The sequence below is a fragment of the Moschus berezovskii genome, chromosome 8 (genome assembly GCF_049115385.1).
Source record: "Moschus berezovskii isolate FMDL1 chromosome 8, NW_MosBer_1.0, whole genome shotgun sequence".
Classification (NCBI taxonomy): domain Eukaryota; kingdom Metazoa; phylum Chordata; class Mammalia; order Artiodactyla; family Moschidae; genus Moschus; species Moschus berezovskii.
Genome location: NC_142467.1, coordinates 30,007,604 through 30,035,227, shown reverse-complemented (window position 1 = coordinate 30,035,227; position 27,624 = coordinate 30,007,604). Strand labels below are relative to the sequence as shown.

The window sequence follows — 27,624 nt, the reverse complement described above, 5'->3', positions numbered from 1 at the left end:
CATTTCTCTTCTTAGACTTTAACTTTTTTTCCCTTAGACCATCCTTCTTAAAAATTAGAGTATTTTGCTATTCAGGAGATTATTTTCCTTTTGTAAACTTTATATAATATGCAAAAAAAAACCCAAGTGAAGACACCAATACTGTACAGAATTCTGCAAAGTTTTTAGCAAAGTGAAGTGAGTAGAACATCTTCAGTTTCAAAAAGAAGGCAAAATGAGCTAATATAAAAGCCCTTCTGCACAAAACAGAGTGCAAATAGAGTGTGATTTCACTTATCTGAGAAACTAGAAGAGGTAAATTTGTAGAGACAAGAGCTGAGGGAAGGGAAGATTGGGAAGTTAGTTTTTAAAGAGTTATTTTGAGATCATGAAAAAGTTCTGTTGATGGATAGTAGTGATGACTGTACAGCATTGTGAATGTGCTTAATACCACTGAATTATACACCTAAAAATGTTAAAATGGTAAATTTTAGTTTTATATATGTGTGTGTGTGTGTGTGTGCATGCTGTTGTTATTTAGTTGCTAAGTCGTGTCCAACTCTTTTGTGACCCCATGGACTGTAGCCCATCGGGTGCCTCTGTCCATGGGATTTCTTGGGCAAGGAGTGGGTTGCCTTTCCTTCTCCAGAGAATCTTCCCCACCCAGGGATTGAACCTGAGTCTGCTGCATTGGCAGGCGAATTCTTTACCACTGAGCTAGCTGGGAAGCCATATATATATATGTAAAATAATATATACTTATGTATTATTTTAAAAGCACTTATCCTGGGTGTTCATTGGAAGGACTGATGCTAAAGCTGAAACTCCAATACTTTGGCCACTTCATGCGAGGAGTTGACTCACTGGAAAAGACTCTGATGCTGGGAAGGATTGGGGGCGGGAGGAGAAGGGCAGAATGAGATGGCTGGATGGCATCACTGACTTGATGGACGTGAGTTTGAGTGAACTCCGGGAGTTGGTGATGGACAGGGAGGCCTGGCGTGATTCATGGGGTCGCAAAGAGTCGGACATGACTGAGCGACTGAACTGAACTGAAAACATGTCAAAAAATCCTGATGCATACAAATAATCTTTGCCTCTATTTAGCTATTTTGATATTTAAGCTCCAGTTACATTCTTTCAATATAAAGAATCTTTTTTCCCCCTGTTAATTGCAGTATTTCTCTCATGCTAGCATTTTCCTTTCATAAGGCCCAGAGATTGTGTTTTGAATGGACAGAGGCCCATCCATTTGCTGTAATTTAGAAACGTCTAGAATGTTATTTCAAAATATCAAGACTTCATAAAAACAAACCCTTGTTCAAATTTTCATGGAAGTGTTCTTGACTTTAGAAACTGATTCAAAAAAGTAGTAATTTCTTTTCTCCATTAATGCTTTATTAAGCTTTGTTGACCTATATAAGGGTTATAGACGAGGAGGGGGTAGGGGATTAGAAAGATTAGTGAGCCTCCACTCCTAAAAATATCAGAGTGATTTTTTTTTCTTAATCACATATCTGTAACCTGTCTACTCAGAGCAAACTCTGAGATGAAACCTTAAGAGTGCATTTTCCATTTTTCACTGCATATGAATATAAATACAGGCAGAATGATAACAGTGACATATGTTCTGAAATTTCTTAAATCTCTAATATATTTTAACATTTGAAAAAATTCAGAATCATTGTCCCGTAGGATGTCTTGTAAATGCTTGTTGGAGTGATAGAAAATTAGAGACTTTTTGTTAAGGATGCTAAACCCTGCCTTGTTTTTAAAAACTTATTTTAGGCAGCTTACTGGGATATATACAACAGAGCAGGATAATAAGAAAGTAAAATGGTATTCAAAGATCAAGGAGAAATTAGCATAGAAACATTAGATAAAGTCACAGTTGCTGTTTGCTCTTATTTTAAGATGTTATTCAATTGTTTCCTAGTAACCAAGACTAAAAGGAAAATGTGTTTAGTGATAAAATTCTTTGTCCATCAGAATCTTACAAAGTTATTATATTGCTGAAGTTTACGGGAAAAGTTAATTTCTTTTTTTTTTTTTTAAAAGTTAATTTCTTAAGAAGAGGAATCTCTTACATTTCTTAGGAGAAGTTAACAGAAAATATTTTTATCAATGAACAGTTGCCACAGTGACAAACACATAATTCCCCAGTGACCCCAGTGACTGTTTAATTGCCAACGTTTCTTCATTGTCTGCTGAGCAGCATTGCTGCTTTATCATCAGGAGCTATGGAAAAATGGAATTGTGAAAGAAAATGTGTTGGCTGCTAATAATGCAGTGGTCTTCAGACTGTTCTACAGGGTGTTAATGTTCCCACAGAGCCCCCTCTAGGTGGGAAAGTGAGCCTCATAGTGCTGGGTTCTTGGCCACATCAGTGTTCCTTTTATCTCATCTGCAGAGTGAGTTTCTGTATACGATTTCATGTGAACAAAGGATTTAACAGGTAAAAAGATATTTGAAAACCACTGGTCTTATAGTAGAGTTGAGACCATTGTTTAATAAAAATACATCCAAGATCCATCCAAACCTGGCCCAATGTCCTTAAGGACAGAAACCCTGTAATACTGTGAGACATGCTGGTACCGTGGGATTTTGTTTCACATGTTTTGATGCCATGTAGGCTTCCCAGATGGCGCTAGTGGTAAAGAATCCACCTGCCAATGCAGGCTGCAAGAGACGCAGGTTCGATCCCTGGGTCAGGAAGATCCTTTGGAATAGGAAGTGGCAAGCTGCTCCAGTATTTTTGCCTGCAAAATTCCATGGACAGAGAGGCCTGGAAGGCTACAGTTCATGGGGTTGCAAAGAGTCGGACACGACTGAGCACTCACATACTGATCAGTATATAAAGCCACTCACCTATTTGTCTAGAGATTATATTTCATCTAGACTGCTTGGTATGTTTGGGTTTCTATTTTTACATTCAACTCTTAAATTTGTATAGATTTATTTTGGAATATGATTTGAGTAAGGACACATCTTTGTTGATTTTTTTTTCCTGAAGCAACCAATTAGCTACCATCTTTTTTTTTTTTTTTGATTGATTGATCATTCACTCTTCCCTCCTGATTTGAAATCTCACCGTGTAATATCTTTCCCAAGAGCATTCTACATTTCCTACAGTTCCAATGAAACAGTTCTGTTTCTGTGGTATTTCTAAGAAGCGCTTTATACGTAAACCATTGCATTAAAATATTATCCCATGCTTGCTTGTTATTCTAATTCTTGAATCAAAGACCACCCCCTCCCAGATGTTTGCCCTTGTCAGAGCTATTTCATTGTCAGCCAAAGATATGTTCATTTCATCAGTTCACAGTCAGGAATAAAATAAAATATTAAGTGAGGATCAAGCATTAATATTCTGAAGAATTCAGTGTGGTTGCAGAGATAGGAAAGTTTAATCTTCTTGCTTTATGGTAGGGAATGTATTGGTAAAGTGAACTTTCAAATTGAGGTAAATAACAGAATTTGAACTTTGATAAAGTAACCATAATGCTCCTAAGTTAGCAACGTTTCAGAAATGTTTTGTGGTTACCAATTTGAAAATGGATAAAATCAGCAGCACTTTGAGGAAACCCATATCACCTCCGAAACCCATATCACCTCCATCAGAGATGTAATTAATTATAGTTTCTAAATGCCATTAGAGCAGTTCTCCTAAGGCTCCACCAGTCCTGCGTGGGGGGAATTATACTCTGTCTCCTGCCCACTGCAGGGCTCCAGTCACAGATTGATGAAGGCTTGGTTTCACCATGAGTTCCTCCAGAAATAAGAGATATATTGTCCTGCTGTGGGTCACGTGTAAACTGTTGTAGAAAAGCTGAATTGAAGGTATTTTGCTGAGAAAATATTAATAGTTACAGCATTTACGAAGCTGGCTAGTGGGTCAGAGTCAATTCTAGGTTTTGCTGCTGACTGAGTTGCCTGGAGCATATACCTAATTCCACCCCCACCCCCCAGTTTCTTTTGTACATTTTCCGAAATGTGTTCTGCAGACCATTATTGTCAGACCATTATTGTAGACCTTGAAACTCCCCCTGGAGTCTCTGGTTAAATGAGTTTGAAATGCTATGTACTAGGTATGCTATAAGAAATGCAAAATGTACAGTAGAATATTAAAGGCTGTAAGAAGTCTTACAGGAAAGAACTCTTAAATCTTTTGAACCTGTTTCTTGACATCTCTTAAGCACTTCTATTCTGTGAAGTCCACTTTAGAAACCTCTATTAGGTGTCTAAGGCTATTAAACTTCTGTGATTTTAGTTCGAATAAAAAATAGTTTTATCTTATTTCAGTGTGGTCCTTTAATTTGTAATATCAGTGTGGAATCTTAAGGAAACACTGGAAAAAGCCTTTGATTGTACAGTATACTATTACCCATGGATTTTAAACGCAGCAACACAGAGAAGTATTGTTTTGCACTATAAATACCAAAACTTCAGTTTGAAATGACTAGTCAGAAAATGGCCTAGTCACAGGGTCCCCTGCTTTTCAAGAGCTCTGTCCCAATATGTTGGATTCTCTCCAGAATGTTTCTATAAAGTGTCGTTTGATGTTAGATGCAGTTTACATACAACATTTTTTGGTTTGTTTAATGTAATTTCAGCTGTTATTGACTCAAAGTACATAGACTCATGGAAATCTTTGATAATGATTGTTCAGAAAATAATGTCTGGCATCCTAATAATGAAGGAAAATCAAGATACTGTCGTTTTGCTTATAGGATGGGGGCTGCAGATAACATATATAAAGGACAGAGTACATTTATGGAAGAACTGACTGACACAGCAGAAATAATAAGAAAAGCAACACCACAGTCTTTGGTTATCTTGGATGAATTGGGAAGGGGGACGAGCACCCATGATGGAATCGCCATTGCTTATGCTACACTTGAACATTTCATTAGAGATGTAAGTATCTTGCATACCTTTTTTGTACCCTGACCTCAGTTTCTAAATATTCAACGTTATCTTTGTTATAGTTGATCCTATTCCTGCGATCGATCATTCAGATGCTATATACATGGAACTCAGGTAGATTGACCCTGAATAATGTTTGGGTTCTTTGGTGTGTCTTCCTTTCTTTAGCTGAAGTGGAATAAACTTGGTCAGTAGGAGAAAGGCCTCCTTGGCAATATTTCCACCTAGAAACTGTATCTTATTATCCTTGGCAAACTAAATTAAGATCAAGGACCATCTCTCTTCAACCCGATCCTTGGGAAAAGAACCAAATAAAAGATAGTGCCATTTTTGCCTTGTGAAATACTTTTTTTCAGCAATGTCCTAAAAGATCTCCATATAAGGCCTTTGAGCTGATCTTTCTTGAGTCTCTGTTTTAGTAACTCCACTCCTTCAGTGTGTGTGTGTCTTTTTTTTTCAGAGTTCGTTCCTAAGCATCTCAGTGTACAATTTTACTTGTGTCAAACTTTCTGTCCCTGTCACTTTCTTCACAGTCTCCCGATTACATAGTTAATGGTGATATATTTTAAGATAAATATTTTCTTTTAAAAAAGAAATTCTATATTTGCAAAAAGGTATAGCTCAGGAACTTTTCTTTAATCATTATAGAAAATATATATCATGGATTTAATAAAGTCCTATATCTGCCTCAAAAATGCGTTTTTTAAACATTCAGTTAAGAATACTACTTAGCTGTAAAAAAGAATGAAATTTTGCCATTTTAAGCATCGTAGATGGGTGTTATGCTAAGTGAAATAGGTCAGAGAAGGACAAATACCGTAGGATATCACTTTTTATGTAGAGTCAGAAAATACAGCACACTAGTGAATATAACAAAAGAGAAGCAGACTCAGAGATATAGAGAACAAACTTGTTTCCAGTGGGGAGAGGGAAGGGAGAGAGCCATTATAAGGGCAGGAGAAAAAGAGATGTTACGGGGTTCTATGAAATCATGTGTGTGAAACTTTTGAAAATTGTAATACGCTATAGATTTTAAAGAATTTCTCAAAAAAAAAAAAGAATTTCTCATTTAATAAAAAATTATTTAAGATACTCCTTTTTTTTGAGCCTTCAGGAACAAATTATGACAGAGCTGAATTTGTCAATGTTGAATTTAATTGTATCTACTCTGTAGCAGTGTATCAGCTACTTTGACCACATAATACATTACCCCTAAACTTAGTGGCTTAAAACAACAATAATCATTCATGATCTCTCCGAGTATCTGGAGGTGAGGAAATTGGGAGCAGCTTGGTTGGGTGGTTTTGGCTCAGGGCCTCTGCTGAGGTTGCAGTCAAGTTCTCAGCCAGGGCTGGAGGATCCTCTTACAGTGTGGCTCAGTCACATGGCTGGCAAGTTGGTGAAACGATTGGCCAGGGCCCTCAATTCCTTACCCTGTGGGCCTCTCCATGGGCTGCTTGAGCATCCTTACAGAGGGGCGTCTGGCTTCCCCCAGAGGGAGGCATTCCAAGAGGCCAAGGTAGAAGCAACAGAGCATTTGCTTTTGCCATCATGTTGTTGAGTACACAGGGCCAGCGCTGATGCAGTGTGGGAAGAGGGCCCTCCAGAGCACGAACAAGAAGTTAAGATTCCTGAGGCCACGTTGGAGTCTGTCTGCCAGAAGCAGTTTGTCAGAATTCCAGAGAGTTATTTAAGAACCTTCAGGACAAATTATGACAGAATTGAATTTGTCACTTCTGTTTTCATGGCTTCTATAGCAGTTTTTGGATATTATAAATGTTGGTGAAGAAAGTGTTAGTTTTAGGTAAAGTTTGTCTTGGAGGAAAATCATTGAAGATGATTCTTCAGAAACAAGAGTCCCTAACCTTTTTATGGATGAAAATCTTTATTTTTCATGATGTCTATTGATTGCTAGAATGGGGAAGAGAGGAGGAATCGGGGAGGCTCTCTGTTGCTGTGGTAAGCTGAGTGTGGCCTTGATGAGGGCAGTGGTGTAACCCAAACTCTTAGATCTTCCAGCTAGAAATGCCTGTCAGCTAAGGGAAGGGGCTCCAGGGAACCAGCTGGTCCTAAGATGTTTCAGGGAAGATTTTAAGAGCAACTTGTCAAAGAAACCCTGCCTTAATAAGTTTATTTGTACTTGTTTTTAGACAGAAGACATATGTTCTGACTTTTAATAAGGCGAATGGCAGATGAATCAAAACTGGAGTCTTTCAATTCAATTACCCTTTTCTGCTAATTTTTAGACGAAAATTTGATGTTAACTTCCCCTAAGACAAGGATTTCTAGAACACATAGAACATGTGCTTTAAAACAATGCTAATTAAGTGACTCACCAGTCTGTACTGATAGTAACAACACAAAAGTAAATTTTAAAATGGTGGGGGTAGGGTGGGAAGAAGGGAAAACTCTACATGACAAAATGCCAGTTAATAAATAGAGAATGCTGTTTTTTAAATTGACATTTATCAACAATGACAATAATGACTGATTCCGGCAGTGATGATCAATAGATGGTAAGATTGTTGGAGAAAATTATATTCACAGTTTCAAAGTGTAACCCCACAAGTTATTTATTAATTAAGAAGAAGAAAGTTGTCAGTGAAGAATGGGCACACACTTAAACCAAATAATCAGATTTAGCACCCCCAATAATAGGTCGGATTGACACCATATGCCTCTTGATGTGATATATTGGAAAGATTATGTCACCTACATGTATATGTAATATTCCTGGCATTAAATTTTGATCTGAATTTAATCAGGAGAAAACAATCAGATGAATCCAAACTGAGAGAGATTATTCAAAACAACAATGTTGGATACTTCAAAAATTTTAAAGACAGAAAAGTCAAAAAAAGAGAAGCCTGGAGAAGTCTTCTAGATTAATGGGGACTAAATAGACATGACCAGATGTACTACATGAGTCTTGTTTTTTTTTTTTTATAAATATAGAGGTTTCTAGGGACTTCCCTGGTGATCCAGTGGCTGAGACTTCCAGTACAGGGGTCCGGGTTCAATCCATGGTTCAGGAACTAGATCCCACATGCTGCAACTAAGACCCAGCACAGCCAAATAAATAAATATATTTAAAAAAAAAGAAACGTCTAAAGAACATTATTGGGACAGTAAGAGAAATTCACAGACTACATAATTAGTTAACAGTGATAGTGAAAGTGTTAGTCGCTTTAGTTGTGTCTGATTGTTTGCAACCCCATGGACTGTAGCCCACCAGACTCCTCTGTCCATGGAATTCTTCAGGCAAGAATACTGGAGTGGGTTGCCATACCCTTCTCCAGGGGATCTTTCTGACACAGGGATTGAACCTGGGTCTCCTACATTACAGGCAGATTCTTTACCGTTTGAGCCACCAGGGAAGCCCAAATCGTTATATATCGATGTTAAATTTCTTAAGCATAATAACTTTATTCTGGTTATGGAGAAGAATGTTTTTGTTCTCAGAAGATAGAATCTTAAGTATTTAAGGATAAAGTTTCATGATGTCTGCAGTTCTTAAATGGTTCAGGAAAAAAACTGTGTGTTCATGTGTGTGTCTAGAGGAGGGAGGGAAGAAGAAAAGGGAAATGCAGCAAAATATTAACAAATGGCTGTCTAGATAAAGAATATATGAATGCTCATTGTACTTTTCTTGCAGCTTTTATGAAGGTTTGAAATTTTTCAAAATAAAGTTGGAGAAAAATTTAAATTTAAAAATAACTTTCATTATGTCTCACTGCTTTAGGTGAAATCCTTAACCCTGTTTGTTACCCATTATCCACCAGTTTGTGAACTAGAAAAAAGTTACTCACAACAGGTGGGGAATTATCACATGGGATTTTTGGTCAACGAGGATGAAAGCAAACAGGTTGCAGGTATGAATTGTTCTTGCAGTAAGTACAACTATCATGTGTTGGTTTTTGTGATGAATAACTCAAAGTTCATAAGAGCATGAACTTACTGCTTATTAAGAATAAAAACTGTGAATGTCGATTGTAATTGACATTTGTCCAACATCATTTTCTCTCAGCTTGGGGTCAAACAGAGTTTGCGTTTCTCCTCACCTTCTCTAGCCCTCTTTATCTCATTTTTCTTCAAGAAGAAGGTGGGGTGAGGGGGAACATTTAGATTTTACTCCTAGGTCCATCTTAGGAAAGGTGCCTTAACAGTCAAGTATACTAGTCATCTTTGAAAAATACTCAATATATTTCCCAAAATATGATTTAACATGATTACTTACCAAGAGCAATATTCTATACTTGCTATTCAGTCGCTCAGTTGTGTCTGACTCTTTATGACCCCATGAACTGCAGCACACAAAGCTTCCCTGTCCTTCACCATCTCCTGGAGTTTGTTCAGACTTGTGTCCATTGAGTCAGTGATGCCATCCAACCATCTCACCCTCTTTTTTCCCCTTCTCCTCTTGTCCTCAATCTTTCTCAGCATCAGGGTCTTTTCCAGTGAGTGGGCTCTTCGCATCATGTGGCCAAAGTATTAGAGCTTCAGCATCAGTCCTTCCAGTGAATATTCAGGGTTGGTTTCCTTTAGGATTGACTAGTGGGATCTCCTCGCAGTCCAGGGGACTCTCAAGAGTCTTCTGCAGCACCGCAGTTTGAAAGCATCAGTTCTTTGGCACTCAGTCTTCTTTATAGTCTAACTCACATCCGTGCATAACTACTGGAAAAACCATAGCTATGACTATATGGACCTTTGTCGGCAAAGTGATGTCTCTAATATTCTATATTGGGCATATGTTTTATCTTAATTTGACAAGGAAAGTGAATCTCAGGTAAATTGGGTCCCCCATGTCAGACACCTGGGTGGGAGCTGAGTTGAACCTAGAATCCATGCCCTCTGCCTGCAGGTTCTTTTCATCTGTTAAAACTGCTATGTGAGAATTACAGTATTTTTTTCTTAGCCTTTCACTTACTGCTCATGTCACAGAAATGAAACATTTCATGAAAAAGAACATCATTAGCCAATAAAAAAATTCAAGTGCTGTTAGTAATGTAGTAGATTTTAGCGTTTTTCCCCATGCTCAGTAGTAATTTTTTTAAGCCACCAGCCTGTGGGCCAGTGATGGTTTACACAGTTGGTGTGCTACAATGGAAAATCCATTATCCAAGATACTTCATAGTCCAGATTTTATTTTGGAAAAGTAATAAGTAAGGATGGGCCTGAAAAAGAAATCAGGCAACTGGCCCAAATAAAACAAAGCAGTGGACTTGAGATAAATATAATGTTAGGCAATCCTTGCCTTTCGCCACCATGCGATCTTGAAAAACACACCATAAATTCTCTCATGGAAACAGTTTCACGTCTCTTCATCTGCATCCAAAGTGACAGGAGGAGCTTATAAGCGAAAACTCCATGGGATAAACAAAACAGATTTCACCAACAGGGGAGGGTCAGTGGTAAGCGTTTGATGTGAACTAACTGCTAACCCAGACCCTTACATCTTAAGTGTTTTGACTTCTTATTTTATTGATTTAATTTTTTTTTCATGAACAGAATTTTAGAAAAACTAAATGATGCTAAAGACTTGTGCTAACAGAAGTGGTCCCCCCTTCCATTCTTTTCCTCCACGGCCCCTCCTCCCTCCAGTCCCAAGGCAACTGTTTTCGGCTCTTTCATCCATCCATTTCTTCCCTGGTTCTAAATACTGTGCTTATTTTCCTATCTCTTGGTTCACCAGCCTGACAATATTGCTGAGTGCTTGTGTTGAATGAGGGTCTTCAGTCCTCCCTTCGCCTTTCCTCCTGGATTAATAGTTTCACATTTTTCCTATTTCATTGGCATTCATTGTTTTCACTGTTACTGCCATTGCTGCTGCTGCTACTGCTGCTAAGTCACTTCAGTCGTGTCCGACTCTGTGTGACCCCATAGATGGAAGCCCACCAGGCTCCCCCTTCCCTGGGATTCTCTAGGCAAGAACACTGGAGTGGGTTGCCATTTCCTTCTCCAGTTACTGCCATTAGGTTTTGCTTACTCATGAGGCACATATGGAGACAAGTATGTTTTCTTTCTTTTACACCTTTCTTTCTCTAAGGTCATAATTAATTGTTTTTATTCTTTCATTTCATTGTTTTGAGTCTCTTGTTGAATCTATCCTCCAGTAACTGTAAAACGCCTCTCTAGGCAGTTTTCACATGATTGCACCTATTGATTCCAGTTTTCCTTACTGGCGTTGTTCTTCCTGGACCTCTGTGTCCTCCTGCTCATCTGAACTGGTTTCTCCCTGGACCTCACCTGTGGTCCCGAGACCTGCCTTGCTGTCATCCTGGGATGTCTCAACCTGTCTTCTGTTCGTTTGCTTGCAAGTAACAGAATGCTTGGACTCACTCTGGCTCAGACAATGAGGATAAATATAATCTTGTACTACAGGAACCTCAGGAAGGGTGGGCTTCAGCTTCTCTTCTTTGCAGTTCTCCAGGATTTGTCTTCCTGCTCTGGTAATTTCATCATCACACTAGTAGCAAGATGACTGCAGTTCTTTTAGGCATCACATCCAGAACTGATAATGTCCAAAGGAAGAAAAAGGACCAGCATTTCATGTGACTCTTTCTTAGGAGCAGGGGAACTTTTCTTAGATGCCACTAGGATCTCATCAGTGTCCTGTCTTATTTTCAGAATTGATTCACATGCTCATTCTTTTTTTTTTAATTAATTTTTATTGGAATATGGTGGCTCAGTGATAAAGAATCCACCTGCAATGCAGGAAATGCAGGAGATGCAGGTTCCCTCCCTGGGTCTGGAAGATCTCCGTCAGGAGGAAATGGCAACCTACTCCAGTATTCTTGCCTGGGAATTCCCATGGACAGAGGAGCCTGGTAGGCTACAGTTCATGGGGTCACAAAATAGCTGGACATGAAGACTTAGTGACTGAACAACAACAACAATAGTTGCTTTACAATGTTCTGTTAGTTTTTGTTGTACAACAAAGTGAATCAGAGCACATGCTCATTCTTAAACCACTTTCTAGATGTGAGAATGGCAAGGATAACTTTGAACAGCCTAGACTAATTGGAATCAAAGGTTGGAAGTAGACATAAGGACACTATCCCCTGAGTTAAATGATTAGGGAGTTAGTTCAGTTGAGTTCAGTCACTCAGTCATGTCCGACTCTTTGCGACCCCATGGACTGCAGCACAACAGGCCTCCCTGTCCATTACCAACTCCCGGAGTTTACTCAAACTCATGTCTGTCAAGTCGGTGATGCCATCCAACCATCTCATCCTCTGTCATCCCTTTCTCTTCCCACCTTCAATCTTTCCCAGCATCAGGGTCTTTTCAGATGAGTCAGTTCTTCACATCAGGTGGCCAAAGTATTGGAGTTTCAGCTTCAGCATCAGTCCTTCCAATGAATATTCAGGACTGATTTCCTTTGGGATGGACTGGTTGGATCTCCTTGCAGTCCAAGGGACTTTCAAGAGTCTCCTCCAACACCACAGTTCAAAAGCATCAATTCTTCAGCGCTCAGCTTTCTTTTAGAGAAGGCAATGGCAACCCACTCCAGTACTCTTACCTGGAAAATCCCATGGAAGGAGGAGCCTGGTAGGCTATAGTCCATGGGGTCTCAAAGAGTCGGACACGACTGAGCGACTTCACTTTCACTTTTTACTTTCATGCATTGGAGAAGGAAATGGCAACCTTCTTGCCTGGAGAATCCCAGGGACAGAGTAGCCTGGTGGGCTGCCGTCTGTGGGGTCACACAGAGTCGGACATGATTGAAGTAACTTAGCAGCAGCAGCAGCAGCTTTCTTTATAGTCCAAGTCTCACATCCATTCATGACTGCTGGAAAAACTATAGCTTTGACTAGATGGACCTTTGTTGGCAAAGTAATGTCTCTGCTTTTTAATATGCTGTCTAGGTTGGTCATAACTTTTCTTCCAAGGAGCAAGCATCTTTTAATTTCATGGCTGCAATCAGCATCTGCAGTGATTTTGGAGCCCCCCAAAATAAAGTCTGTCACTGTTCCACTGTTTCCCCATCTATTTGCCATGAAGTGATGGGATCAGATGCCGTGATCTTAGTTTTCTGAATGTTGAGTTTTAAGCCAACTTTTTAACTGTCCTCTTTCTCTTTCATCAAGAGGCTCTTTAGTTCTTCACTTTCTGCCATAAGGGTGGTGTCATCTTCATATCTGAGGTTATTGATATTTCTCCCGGCAATCTTGATTCCAGCTTGTGTTTCATCCAGCCCAGCATTTCTCAGGGAATTATTCTCTTTATAAATCAGGGTTTTCTTAGAAGTGTAATAGATCTTGGAGAAGCTGCTAATAATATCAATTAAAGGAGATAAAATTTTTAAGACTGCATGAATGAAAATGTCTGCATTACACCTTTACACTTGATTTATAATTTAGCTAGGGCTAGAATTTTAGGTTGAGAATCATTTTCTCTCAGAAACTTGAAGCATTGCTCCTTTGCCTCTGACCTCATCCCTCTTCTGTCTAAATCAGAGGCTATTGGTCATCAGTAAATTCCCCAAAGGCCTTTTGGGTGACTTTCAAGAGGCTATGCTTGTTTCCCTTGGGGTGGTAGATAAATCAATGGTCCAGCAGTAACAAACCCGCGTTTTAGTCTCTTCCAGTCCATAAGATCTTGGACAAGCCACCTAATCTCATCCGTCTCTAATAAATTTTAGGAATCTATCCTGAAAGTGACTTCAAAAACTATTTGATCAGCACACATCTGTTTAATAACTGCCCAGAGAAGCTTTGCTTTAAGACAGTTGTGCTAAGTTTCCCTGTAACAAGGAGAAACTTGAATGATTGCTTTCACTGACTCTAAGCAGTGTCAGATAAGCTTTTCAGTAATATCCGTTTAAGAAATGATCATAGCTTGTAAGAAGAGTCCTCACCATGAACTTTTATTTGAGGCCATAAAGACGTGAGTTGTTTTTGCCATCTGCTCTCTGACCTGGCTCTTTCTGCCTCCACATTTCCATCTTACACACAGACACACACATGCACTCCCTGTCCTCTCTTTCTCTGTTCCCCTCCCACTTCTTCCCTCTCCTTCCCATGGAAGAGTGGTGAAAGGTAGTCTTAAGGTAGAACCTCACTATAATACAGCTCCTTCAGGTGATTATGGAAGAGTGGTCACATTATTTACCTTGATGCTGCTCTGAGAACTACCATGCTGTTTGGTAAAGTCACTTCAGTCGTGTCTGACTCTTTGTGACCCCGTAGACTGTCGCCCGCCAGGCTCCTCTGTCCTTGGGATTCTCCAGGCAAGAACCCTGGAGTGGGTTGCCATGTCCTCCTTCAGGGGATCTTCCCATCAGGGGTCAAACCTACATCTCTTATGTTTCTTGCATTGGCAGGCAGGTTCTTTACCACTAGTGCCACCAAGAACTAGCATAATCATTACTAAAGTAGAGACTACATATGATGACAAATTTCAGCCATAGTTTGTCCTGAGATGTGTTAATGAGTCTTTTGGGGCAACAGATATAATTTAGCTATATTTTATAGCTGTATTTAAGAAGCATCTTTAGCTGGCTGTATTATATATACTACATATTATACATATTCTATGTATATGAAGCGGAAAAAGCTGTCAGCAAAGCAATGGTTAAATGAGGGGAGTTTGTGGCATTTAGCAGGCTTTCAGTAAACGATGGATGGATGAATGGATGGATAATGAATGGACAGAGGGACTGATGGATGAATTAATCTCATTTTTAGAAAGGTCATTGTCAAGTCTGGATTATAGAGGTGAGGCTGGTGGTGAAAACATCATTTAGGACTAACCCAGTTGAAGTGATAAAGTCTGTATTTGTCTTAAAAATGAAGAGTTCACTTTTTTGATACCCCACTGCTGTTCACTTCACTCTGGGTGTTGTGAGCAGTTGAAGGGTAACAAAAAACTATCCAGGTTAGCAGGCAATGGTTTCTACATGCTTCCTTGCTAGTCTTTTCCCACCCACTTCATCACCTGTTCTTTGTGTTCCTTTAGTTTTCTTCGGAGGTAAAGGATATTCTTAGTGCTTTGCAATATAAGTTTTAGTCTATGTATTCTGAGAGTGTCAGCATTCTTTTCACCTCCCACCTCTAGCACCCACCCTTAGAAGGTATTGTTTGTCTGTTGCTGAATTCTTAGAGGAGATTAAAGAAATTTCCATTATCCTTTTTTCTCTGTTGTGTTCAGTCTTTGGGCTTTTTAGCTTTTAGCTGATAAAAGAGTAAAGCTTACACATTTATCAAATGAAATAATGTTATGAGGAAAGCTCCTGATAAACTTATAATAAGTATACTAGGGTCTCAGAAGTCACTGTGAATCTGGTCATCTTGGCCATTTTTGCAGTAGAGTGCAATTATGATGAAGTCTGTAATAAAAGCTACATAATCCTGAACTGCATTAGATTTATCGAAGATTACACTGTATGCAGCTGTTGGGGAGGAAGAATTTGTTCTTGGTTCTTTGGCTGATCTAATAACCAAATTAACATAAGGCAGATTAACTGGAGAAAATCAAATTTAATTATGTACCTACAGGGGCCCCAGAAGAATATGAGGGTCAGTGAGGCAGTTGAGGCTTCGCTACCATCCTGAGCTAAGGAATGGGATAGGAGACTGGGGCTTTAAAGAGGAGGAGGGTAATTGACGGGAAAATGGGAAAAACAGATATTTGGTAATTAGATTGTTTGTCTTGCCATATGCATAGGTCATTCTGATAAAAGTTCTCTCTGGTAATAGTCTGCCTCCGAGCCAGCACCCCTCTGCCCATCTAAATTCTTTTAGACCATTGAAGGGGGAGATAGAAAGGCCTTCCTGAGCCTTTTGGACCTTCATTGTCTTCAACTCAAGAGAGTCTGCATGCCAGAGTGGCACATTTTGTTCTGAATACCTTTGCAGTGTTGTCTTTGTATTACTGTACTTCAGTTCAGTCGCTCAGTCATGTCCGACTCTTTGCGACCCCGTGAACTGCAGCACGCCACGCCTCCCTGTCCATAACCAACTCCTGGAGTTTACCTAAACTCATGCCTATTGAGTCGATGATGCCATCCAGCCATCTCATCCTCTGTCGTCCCCTTCTCCTCCTGCCCTCAATCTTTCCCAGAATCAGGGTCTTTTCCAATGAGTCAGCTCTTCTCATGAGGTGGCCAAAGTATTGGAGTTTCAGCTTTAGCATCAGTCCTTCCACTGAACGCTGTACTTCATGATATCCCAATTCTTTTAAAAGTTTTAGCTTCAAGCATATGTATTAGGTGGTAGACTGACTAGGAAACAGATTCTGAAATTTGAGTGTCAGAGTTTTATTGAGGAATGCTTTCGCCATCAACACCCGAGCAGGACTGGGCAGTCCTGGGCTGCGTCACGGTTGTAAGACTTCTCCCCGTCCTGCAGAAAGCCCGGTCAGGGGTTGGTCCTTCAGAGTCACCTCAGCTTGAGGTGAGAGAGCCAGACTTTTATGCCTTTTATTATCTATTGTTCCATAGCAGATTTCCCCCTAAAACATAGCAGCTTAGCACAGCAACTGTTTATTGTCTCATAATTCCTGTGGGTCAGGATCCCAAGCTGAACACCTCACAGTCTCTCACAGGCTTCATCGAAACTTGTCACTTCAAGGCCTAACTGGGACAACCCACTTCCCAGCCCTCTCACATGCTGTTGGCATACCTCAGAATATCCACTTCACACAGCTGTTGGTTGGCCTCCAGACCCTCACCAACTTGTTGACCAGAGACATTGGTTTCTTTTCATGTGGACCTCTCCATGGGGCAGCCCACAGTATGGCCACTGGCTCCCTTTAGAATAAACAGGGAAGAAAGTGAGAGTGCCCAAGAGGCCACAGTCTCCTGTAATCTAATCTCAAAAGTGACATACCATAATTTTTGTCGTATTCTATTCATTAGAAAGCAAGTCCCTTGGTTCAACTCACAGTCAGAAAGGGAGAGTGACACAAGGACATGGACGCCAGGAGCCTGGGCATCTTTGGTGGCCACCTTCAAAGCTGCCTATCAACCCCTGTAACTGCCAGTCCACTGGATGCAGGCTACCCAAGATGGGAGGTGACCTTGGGTGAAACAGCTTTCTTCAGCTGAGGAAGTTCCCAAAAAGCACACAGCTGAGGGTTGCTCTGATAGTTGGGGCAGTCTGAATGGGATTTGGATGGTACCAAACAGCATCCATGGGCTTTCCAGGTGGCGCTAGTGGTAAAAAACCCACTTGCCAATGCAAGAGATGTGGGGTTCGATCCCTGGAGGAAGGCATGGCAACCCACTCCAGTATTCATGCCTGGAGAATCCCATGGACAGAGGAGCCTGTGGGCTACAGTCCATAGGGCTGCACAGCGTTGGACATGACTAAAGCAATTTAGCATGCACACATGTGAACAGTATCAACTTTAATATGTATAACTCTTTTTTAACTAGGATATTTAATAAGCCAGAATTTCTCAGTCTTGTTATTTAAACTGTGCAACATGTATTATTTCCTTATCTGTTTTTGTGGCTTTGTTTCTTGCACTCTTGGAAACATCCTTTATATATGTTACTTTATAGAGTATATTACATACAAGACTGGTGAATACATTCTTTCACTGGAAAACACTGTTTTAAAAAAGAAAAATTAACAAACTGTTTTTAAAAGAGAAATTATATTGTACCATGTATCAGAATCACTCTTTTTTGGGTATAGAAGTTCATTTGAAAATTTTCAGCAGGCAGCATACAACTAAATATTTCTTAACTTACAATGAATAATTGTTAAAAAAATATTTTAACTGAGCTAAAAGATAGATCCTAAATGCAAAAGCATTTTCAAAAAATTTTTCTAGATATGTAATATTGATAAAAGAAGGTAACAAGATTAGGAACAATGGATTTCTTTTTCAGATTACAAATTTTAATTGAATAAAGTTATACAGATTTCTATTTTGTCTTTAATCTTCTAATTTCTTTCAATTTTCAAGCATGGTTTTCTTTATCTCTTTCTTTTAACTTTATTTTTTTAGGTGAAGAAGACCAGGTCCCTGATTCTGTCACATTTCTTTATCAAATAACCAGAGGAATTGCAGCAAGGAGTTATGGGCTCAATGTGGCTAAACTAGCAGATGTTCCTGGAGAAATTTTAAAGAAAGCAGCTAGCAAGTCCAAAGAGCTGGAAGGATTAGTAAATATGAAAAGGTCAGAATGATTGTGCTTTATTTTTGATTTATAATGAACTCTTCCAAGTTGTCCCAGGAAGAGGATTGTCCTGTAAATGAATATCAGATCTTCCTTCAAGCACCTCTTCAAATATTCTGAAATATTCAATTATGATAAAATGAAAATGGTTCTTCCCAAAGCCCACGTGAATTCATTTAGGCCTCTCTAGACAGAGTCGGACACGACTGAAGTGACTTAGCAGCAGCAGCAGCAGTCAGATCTTTATCTGTTAAGTTGCTAAGTTGCTATGGTTTTCCAATCATTTTTCTAAAGAATTAGCTCCTTAATGTATACCAACACATTGGTTGCTTAAAATATTCATTTATGAAGAATATTACTAGTGAAACCTCAATATATAAATAATGTTTAGAGTATTTCTTTTATACTCATTCAGATATGCAGCAGTTGCATTCAGAAGTGAAGAATCTGTCAGGACGTGAATGAAAATAATAGTTCTGGGTTAACCAAAAAGTTCTTTAGGTTTTTACATAACATACATCTTACAGAAACACCTGAATGAACTTTTTGGTAAAATCAGTATCACAGAGCTAGGTGATTAGAGTCAGTATCTGTGCATGTCACTTATTTTGTGGATTTGTTTGTGACAGGTTTTTTTATTCTAAAGAAACTTCTCCATCACCTAGAATGCTTTATGTGAATGCACTTTTACCCTGGACATCCAGCGAGTATGTAGTCAATATATAAACTGATCGTCATACAAACCTGAAACATACTTTGGAAGGAAGATATTCCTAGGAAAATATCCTATTAATAAATAATAAATTGCAGCCTTTTGTTTCCCAAATATAAGATTATATTTTAAAATAGCAGAAACTCCTCGCCCACCTCCTGCCCCACCCTGCTCTGCCTGAAGAGTCTAATTGACTTGGGGCAGGGCATTATTGCTCTGGCCATGACCATGTGATCTGGAGCGAATAGGCTGTTAGTCAGATAGAACATCCTGGCTGGCCATTATGCTGTAAGAATATTTTTTAGTTCTGGGAATTATTACCAATTTAAATATTGAAATATTAACACCTAATATTTTAGTTAAAGAGACAGTTGCCAGCTTATATACCGACAGTCCTGCAACCAGCTTCTCTTCCTCTTCCTTCTTCCTCTGTTTCTGCCTCGCACTCCTAACCTTACCATGGTAACAGGTGGTGGGCCAGGTCCAAAGTGCTGGAATACTGCAGCACTTTGTCCTTTCCTCCGGCGGCATTCTCTTTCTGGATCCTTTCCACAACACCAGATTAGAAACAAGTGACCCAATCAGTGACGGGCTACTTCTGGTTACTTGTTACAAAGCAGATTCACGTAAAATTTTTCTAGAGGGAAAAGTGAGATTTTACGAGATTTTAAAAGTCAACTGAGCCCTTAGTTCTGCTCAAAGTCCACAGACAACTTTAAGTCCTCTCTTGTTGTCTTCTTATTTTTCTTTTTCATAAAGAAACTGGAATTAAACTTTACTACAAAAGATGCAAGATGGCAGTAAGATATGAAAGTTCTTTTAGGCTATAAAGCAAGAGCAGTAAAATTCACAGGTTATTTATAAGTATTTTAACTCTTCCGAAAGACAACTACTGTATATTAACACATATATATGGAATTTAGAAAGATGGTACCAACGATCCTACATGCAGGGCAGCAAAGGAGACACAGATGTAAAGAACAGACTTTGGGACTCAGTGGGAGAAGGTGAGGGTGAGATGATTTGAGAGAACACCATTGAAACGTGTACATTACCATATGTAAAATAGAGGACAAAGTGCAAATTCGATGCATGAAGCAGAGAACCCAAAGCCAGTGCTCTGGGACAACCCAGAGGGATAGGGTGGGGAGAGACTGTGGCCAATTCATGTTGATATATAGCAGAAACCATCACAATATTTTAAAGTAATTATTCTCCAATTAAAATAAATTAATTTAAAAAATTTAAAAAAATTAATTAATTACAAAATAAGGGAAAAAATATTTTAGCTCTTCCAACTAGTATATGATATTTTAAAATCTAGAAAGTTAACTTAGTAAGACAGAGAATTGTAGGAAGAGGCTGCATTGGCATGGCATCTGATGATTCATCAGGACACACTGTATTTGTTGTTTTTCCTTTTCACTAAAAGTGGTTATCACATCAGTGGTCACAGAACCCAAACTGAATCTGGTGCAGCCTTGTGAGTTTGTTAATAGCTAGTATTTATTGAGTGCTTGCTATAGATACCAGCAAGTTTAGGTAGTCAGTCCTTTGCAGCAGCCTAGACACTATAGCCAGGTACTGTTCTTACTGCTTTGCATACATTAATTCATTTAACCCTTATGATAACCTTGTGAAATAGATACTGCTCTCATCCTGTGTTGTAGTTGGGAAAACGGGAAACCAGGGTCACCCAACTAGTTGGTGGTAGAGCCATGATTGGAACTCACACATTCCCTCTTCAGACCCTAAATATTGGGTTGGTCAAAAAGTTCGTTCAGGTTTTTCCATAAGATGTTAGTATTTAACTGGATTGCGTTTTTGCAGAAAGAAAAGTAGGTCTGTGTTATGTTGGCATTTTACTTTTCCAGTAGCCTGCATTATTTTATTAAGTCAATTTCACTTTTCATCCTGTGAGCACACACAGCCTCTTAGCTGTTAGAAGAGGGAGGAAGCTGTGCCATCCCCTCCCTGGAGCTGATCAGCAACCTTGGTCTCTTGATTAAAGCAGCCGCCCTGAGAACTTCTTTCACCAAAAGGCTGATGCTCCCCGCCATAGCCTCCTAACCATACAGCCTGCCTGCTATTCTAATATCACAGACTTTTCATAGTTTTGATGGAATGGACTGGCCCCTAACAATTCCATTTATAAAAGAAATGGTATTTTATTTTCTGTCCAGGAAAAAGCTAAAGTGTTTTGCGAAGCTATGGATGGTAAATGATGCAAAAGACTTGCAAAAGTGGACAGAAGAAGAAATTACAGACGTCTCTTTGTGATGAAAATGAAGGCTACATTTTGGAACCAAAAAATACAGAATTAAAAATACCGTGTGAAACAACTCTTCAGTAACAGCCCATCTTTGTGTGATGTGAGCGTAAAGCCTGACCGTGGCATATTCCTATCAGAAACAGGGAGGCCTTTTGTTGGTTCCTGCTGTTCTGATTTTTAAAAGTATAAACACTTTTGAATGTTAAGATTCCTATCATGTCATTAGAAAATCTCATGGATGGTAAGATTCAAATAAAATAAAAAGCTTCTAAGTAAAATCTGAAGTAGACTGTATAGTTCATGAAGTTTTATAGGCTGATATAAAAAGTAATGCATGATTTTATCTGTTTCAGTTCAGATAATTTGCAGCTGGGTGAAATGTCTGGCAGGAATACACCTTTTATTTGAGCTGAAATAATTTTATGATACTACCAGTTTGTTCACTGTGAGCATAAGAATTTTTGAAAAGAAACAGAATTGTCAGGCTGTTTAGAAACTAGAGCACAGAAAGAACAAGGTCATGAAATTTGAGGATTTGAGTATTGTCATAGTTTTAAGCAATTTGGAGATTGTTGGATGAAATTATTTGTCATTCATTTAAGTAATAAACATGATGAGTACTTGCTATAATTTATGATCTTTTTCCTGTTGAATCTGGGGTTTAGTTATGGAACCAAGGTTGCTGCTTTTCCCATGTGCACAGAACTGAGCTTTCTCACTTTGGACCTTTCTACTATCTGATACAGCAAATACCTCATAGCCGTGTTGATTCATAAAAGCACTCCCTCCCTGCAAGGTTAGGGTAACACATGCTCATCTGTCCCTGAGCTTTCTATAGCACTTGAAAGCTGGCTTCTCATATGCTTTTTGTTTCTTGCACAAAGGTTCTCTATCCTACTTCCCACTCAGTTTTCATTCTTACTCAGTGAAATGCCTTCCACACATTTGATGGTCATATTTCTAATTTCTTCTTTAGGTTATTTCATAACAGTGGCTGTAACAGTGAGCCCTGGAGGCAGTCAGTTGAGTCTCTCCAAGTTGATGAATAGTGGTTGGTTGCTACACTTAAAAAAAAAAATAATTTATTTGTGCCAGGTCTTAGTATTCGGCATGTGGGATCGAATTCCCTAACCAGTTCAAACCCAGATCCTTGCATTGGGAGTAGGGAGTCTTAGCCGCTAGACCACCGTTACACTTTTGAGTCACTTACACTCTAGCCCTTTATGGAGTTAGAATATGATGTGGTTTTATTCCTCCATCCTTGCATTATATGTTTCATTAACATATAATGCATTTCTCAAAAATATCTCAAAATAGAGTTAGTTGGGATTTACTGTTTAAATTTTAAAAATACCAGCACTTTTTAAACAATGTTTCAATACTCAGTAAGACCGTTAAATGTTTTATGTTAACAGAGGTAGTGCTGTAAAGGCAGGTCAGCAGGAAAAGGAGATGAATTCAGGACTGTCACACCCATGGCCGGGGAGCTGCAGGGACCAGCAGTCACTGCTCATGTCCAGGTGGACATTCTGGGCCATCTCTGGCTTGCCCAGGTCAGTGTCAACATTCAAACATGTAAGGGTTTTCAGGAGTACTGTGTCCAGGCAGTGACAGTCCCCAGAGTCTGGCAAGTGACTATACAGAATGTTGCAAGGTAGATTCCCTAACATAAAGCAGGATATCAGTTAGCCAGTTTGCAGGAGGTCAGGTCTGCCAAGTGAGGCTCCTTCCCAGCCAGGGCACTGACGTGTTGAAGGGAAAGTTGTGTCAGAGTCCTAGTTATGATGGTTGTGCACGTGTCATGGAGGTTGGCAGTAAAGATGATTGATTGGGTACATCCTCCAGGTATCAAACTTAAGGAGGGCTGCTGTTCTAACATTAGATATAATGTATTTGAGATCCTGAGTTGATTTTCTGTAGTTATATACCTGGAAGTGGGACTGCAGGATCATATGGTAGTTCTAGTTTTTATTTTTTAACACCCTCCATACTGTTGTCCATAATAGCTGTACCAGTTTACAGTCTCACCAACAGGGTACAAGGGTTCCCTTTTCTCTGCGCTTTCATCAACACTTGTTACTGCTTGTTATCATCCTAACAGGTGTGAGCTGATACCTCATTGTGGTTTATTTGCATTTCTCTGATGATTATGGTCAGTTTTAAAACACTTTTATCACCCCCCAAAAGCCATTCTCATTAGCAGTTACTCTCCATTCCTCCCCCAAATCCCTACTCCTAGACAGTCACTAATCTACTTTCTGTCTCCTATCAGTTTGCTATTTTGGACATTTCATATGAATGTAATTGTACACTATATGGTCCTTGGTATCTGGCTTCTTTCATTTGGCTTGCAGTTTTCAAGGTTCGTGTTGTAGCATATAGCAATACTTCATTCTTCTTTTTTACTAAAATCTATTCGGTTATATGTATATATCACACTTTGTTATTAGTTCATCAGCGGATACACATTTAGACTGTTTCCATTTTTTGGCTGTCATGAAGAATTTTGCTGTGAGCATTCATATGCAGATTTCTATGTGGCAAGGTACAGGATTTTTTTTTTTTAAGTTCTCCCCAGTCTGAAGTGCAGTCTGGTTTGTGAACCACTAGTCTCATAGATTATAAGTGGCTAAACAGTATTTTTCATTGGATTGACAAATCATTTGATCTCTCTCTCCTATACTTAGTCTATCATTTAGACAAAGCACAGCATACTATAGAACCCCAATAAATATTTGTTGAAATAGAAAAGAACAACCAAACCTTTTCATATTAGAAACCCAGTGAAATAACTCTTCATAATCAAGAGACTATTACACTAAGGATTCCAGATCTGTACAGACGTGTCCTAAATCTTAAAACAAAAAAATAAAAATTTCTTCTGACAGTTTGTCCAAGTGGAGCTTGTTGTCCTGGTGGTAGTGGTAGTGCAGCTGGTGAAACAGTGCTCACTGCATGAATTCTAGAGGAAAAACGAGGTTGAATCTAATGCAGTCTACAAGTTAATGTTGACCTTTCCCAAGTTCCAAGATCAATATTAATTACTGCTGTGCCACGTAATTATAAAAGTGCCATTTGATGTCTCACACCAAGAACATGGGTAGGGAGAAAAAAGAAATTGCATTGATACAATCTGTGGTTTCTAAGTTTGTAATTGCCATCAGTTCCTCTTTGGAACATTGAAGTTAGGATAGATGATTATTGTTATTGTATTAATGTCCATAGAGGTATTGCCACTAGGGGGATATTCATTCTGGTTTGCCTGGGGTGAATCTGGGGCATCCTGGTCTATACCTGTTTTCCTGGTGTACTTTTTGTAAAATTTTTTTTATTAATTGGAGGCTAATTATTTTACATTGTTCTATTGGTTTTGCCATAAATTGACATGAATCTGCGCCAGGTGTACATGTGTATACTTGGTATACTTATTAAAAGCCTCTTTCACTCAAAAGTGTCCTATTGTACCCAAAGCTGTTCATCTTTGGGAGACTCCTCAGTTTCTGAGATGATAAGATTTCCAGTTTCATCTTGTACATTTTCTGTGCAGACCTGGAATAGAATATTTCTCAAAGGAGTCCCGACCCTGTTGAGTGATAAATGACATCTGGTGGCCACAGTTTGGGCATTAGAGGTGTCAGTGCTTTTGGGTTGGTCATTGTTTCTTAGCCTGTTCAGTGGAAAGAAGTAGGAATGTTGTAAGAAAAATTATACCATGAGTTCAAACTGAATCATCTGGGAGTTCCCTGGTGGTCCAGTGGTCAGACTCTACCCTTTCAGTGCCGAGGGTCCAGATTCAATCCCTAGTCGGGGAACTAAGATCCCACAAGCTATAGGGCATAGCCCTTTCCCCCCAAAAGTGTCCTGAATAATAAATTTCATGGTTACCCTAGCTTTAGGTGTCAATTCATGGACACACTCACCAACTTGATAGATTTTGAATGTCATCTTTAAAAATTGATTTTTTAAACTCATTGTATGAACTGATTTTTATCTGAAAGTTCTGCCAATGAATTTTACATGTTTGTAATAAATGCTTTGCATGCACATGTGCTAAATTGCTTCAGTCAGTCCTGTCTGACTCTTTGCAGCCCTGTGGACTGTAGCCTGCCAGGCTCCTCTGTCCATGGGATTCTCCAGGCAAGAATACTGGAGTGGGATGCCATGCCCTCCTCTATGGGATTGTGGCATTTAGAAAGTACGACTCTGATAACTGGCATGTTAGAACTTTACTACCTAATCTATTTATGAGACTAACTCCCCAAAGATAACTTTGTCTTCTGCCTTGTTTTCATGAAATCATGGTGAAGAATGTGTAGCTATAAGATCATGAGACATGTCGCAGGCTTGTCCTCTGGTAGAAATAATTATTAATCTCAGAATGAAAAACCCTTTTCTCTAGCTTTTTGTGCTTTGCTCAAATCATCCTTTCATTGCCTTTGACTATATCCTTTTTCTTCTTTAACATTCAGAACCTGTATCAGAAATATTATATGTGATTTGAGCTTCCTTTTCAGCCTCATGCTACTTTTTTTCCAGAAAACTTTACTTCCATGAAGTTCTTTCATGGATGTAGGGATGTCCCTCCCTCTATCAGAATCACCTAAGGAGGTTTTGTTCTATTTTAATTTTTTAAAATTTTACTGAAGTATAGTTGACTTTCAGTGTTAATTTCTGCTATACAGCAAAGTGATTCATGGACGTAGGGATGTCCCTCCCTCTATCAGAATCAGCTAAAGAGGTTTTGTTCTATTTTAATTTTTTATATTTTATTGAAGTATAGTTGACTTACAGTGTTAATTTCTGCTATACAGCAAAGTGATTCAGTTATATATTTTTATATATATATGTGTGTTCTTTCTCATATTCTTTTCCGTTAATATTGAATGTAGTTCCCCATGCTATACAGTGGGACCTTGTTGTTTATCCATCCTATATAGAATAGTTTGCATCTGCTAATTCCAAACTCCAGTCCTTTCTTCCCCTATCCTTCCCTCCACTTTGGCAACCTCAAATCTACTCTCTATGTCTATGAGTCTGTTTCTGTTCATTTGTGTCGTATTTTAGATTTCACATATAAGTGATAACGTGATATTTGTCTCTTTCTGACTTCTCTTAGTATAATAATCTCTAGGTCCATTCACATTGCAAATGGCATTATTTCATTCTTCTTTGCATGCTAAGTCGCTTCAGTCGTGTCCAACTCTGTGTGACCTTGTGGACTGTAGCCTGCCAGGCTTTTCTGTCCATGGGATTCTCCAGGCAAGAATACTGGAGTGGGTTGCCATTTCCTCCTCCAAGTGATCTTCCTGACCTAGGGATCGAACCCGCGTCTCTTAATGTCCCCTGCATTGGTAGGTGGACTCTTTACCATTCTTCTTTATGACTAAGAGTCCATTGTGTATATATACATATGTGTTGTGTGTGCTGTGCTTAGTCACTCAAAAATGTCTAACTCTTTGCGACCTCATGGATTGTAACCTACCAGGTTCCTCTGTCCATGGGGATTCTCCAGGCAAGAATACTGGAGTGAGTTGCTGTGCCCTCCTCCAGGGGATCTTCCCAACCCAGGGATCGAACCTAGGTCTCCCACATTGCAGGTGGATTCTTTACCATCTGAGCCACCAGGGAAGTATATACATATATGCACACATATATACACGCAATTTTATATGTATATATTTTTTTATCCATGCATCTGCTGATGGATATTTGGGTTGTTTCCATGTCTTGGCTATTGTAAATAGTACTGCTATGAACACAGGAGTGCATATACCTTTTCAAATTACGTTTTTGTCTTGTTATATGCCCAGAAGTGGGATTGCTGCATCATATGGTAAGTCTATTTTTAGTTTTTTGGGCAAACCTCTCTACTGGTTTCAAGTGGTGGCTGCACCAGTTTACATTCCCACCAACAGTGGCAGAGCATTCTCTTTTCTCCACACACTCTCCAACCATTATTTGTAGACTTAAATGATAGCTATTCTGACCAGTGTGAGGTAGCACCTCATTGTAGCTTCAGAAGCATCTGAAGAGATTTTAAATACAGATTTCTAGGCCTCATTCAGTTCTGCTGAATCTGAATCTCTGAGGTTGGTACATGGGAATATTAGTCATACTAATTTTTGTCCTCATCTCTTCTTTCCCATTTTCTTTCCCCTTCCTCTTTCTTACCTCTCCCTACATGATTAGTGGTCTTGTCTCCAAGGAAATTTGCTAAAAATCACATTCCTTAGATCATAATCCTTCGCCAAGATTCAGTCTGATTCAGTAGGTTTGCCATGGAACCCCGGAAAGCTTTTTTTTTAAAGACTGTATTTTTAGAGCAGTTTTAGGTTCAGAACAAAGTTGAGGAGAGAAAGTACAGAGAATTCTTACATACCCTCTGCCCATAAAGCACAGCCTCCCTCACTAGAGTAGTACATTTGTTACAATGGATGACACATTGATTATCATTCAAAGCCCATGGTATATATACCAGGGTTCATTCTCGGTATTACACATTCCATGGATTTGGACAACTGTTTAATGGCATGCATCCATCATTATTCTGTCATGTAAGATAGTTCCACTGCCCTAAAAATCCTCCATACTCTATCCCTTCTT

General features: G+C 39.1%; 1 protein-coding gene across 3 annotated transcripts in view; it reads left to right on the top strand.

Moving 5' to 3' along the window:
- MSH3 (mutS homolog 3) overlaps positions 1 to 21,906 on the top strand; it is a 180,805-nt gene extending 158,899 nt beyond the window's left edge. For 2 of the 3 annotated variants that reach the window (XM_088838505.1, XM_088838506.1), the window contains exons 21-24: positions 4,710 to 4,896; positions 8,648 to 8,777; positions 17,866 to 18,037; positions 20,933 to 21,905. In XM_088838505.1, coding sequence (XP_088694631.1) covers positions 4,710 to 4,896; positions 8,648 to 8,777; positions 17,866 to 18,037; positions 20,933 to 21,029 — 586 coding nt within the window. In that variant the 3' untranslated portion in view covers positions 21,030 to 21,905. Of the gene's footprint in view, positions 1 to 4,709; positions 4,897 to 8,647; positions 8,778 to 17,865; positions 18,038 to 20,932 lie in introns of all 3 variants that reach the window. The other variant, XM_088838507.1, reaches the window with a different exon arrangement.
- Positions 21,907 to 27,624: the final 5,718 nt, after the last annotated feature.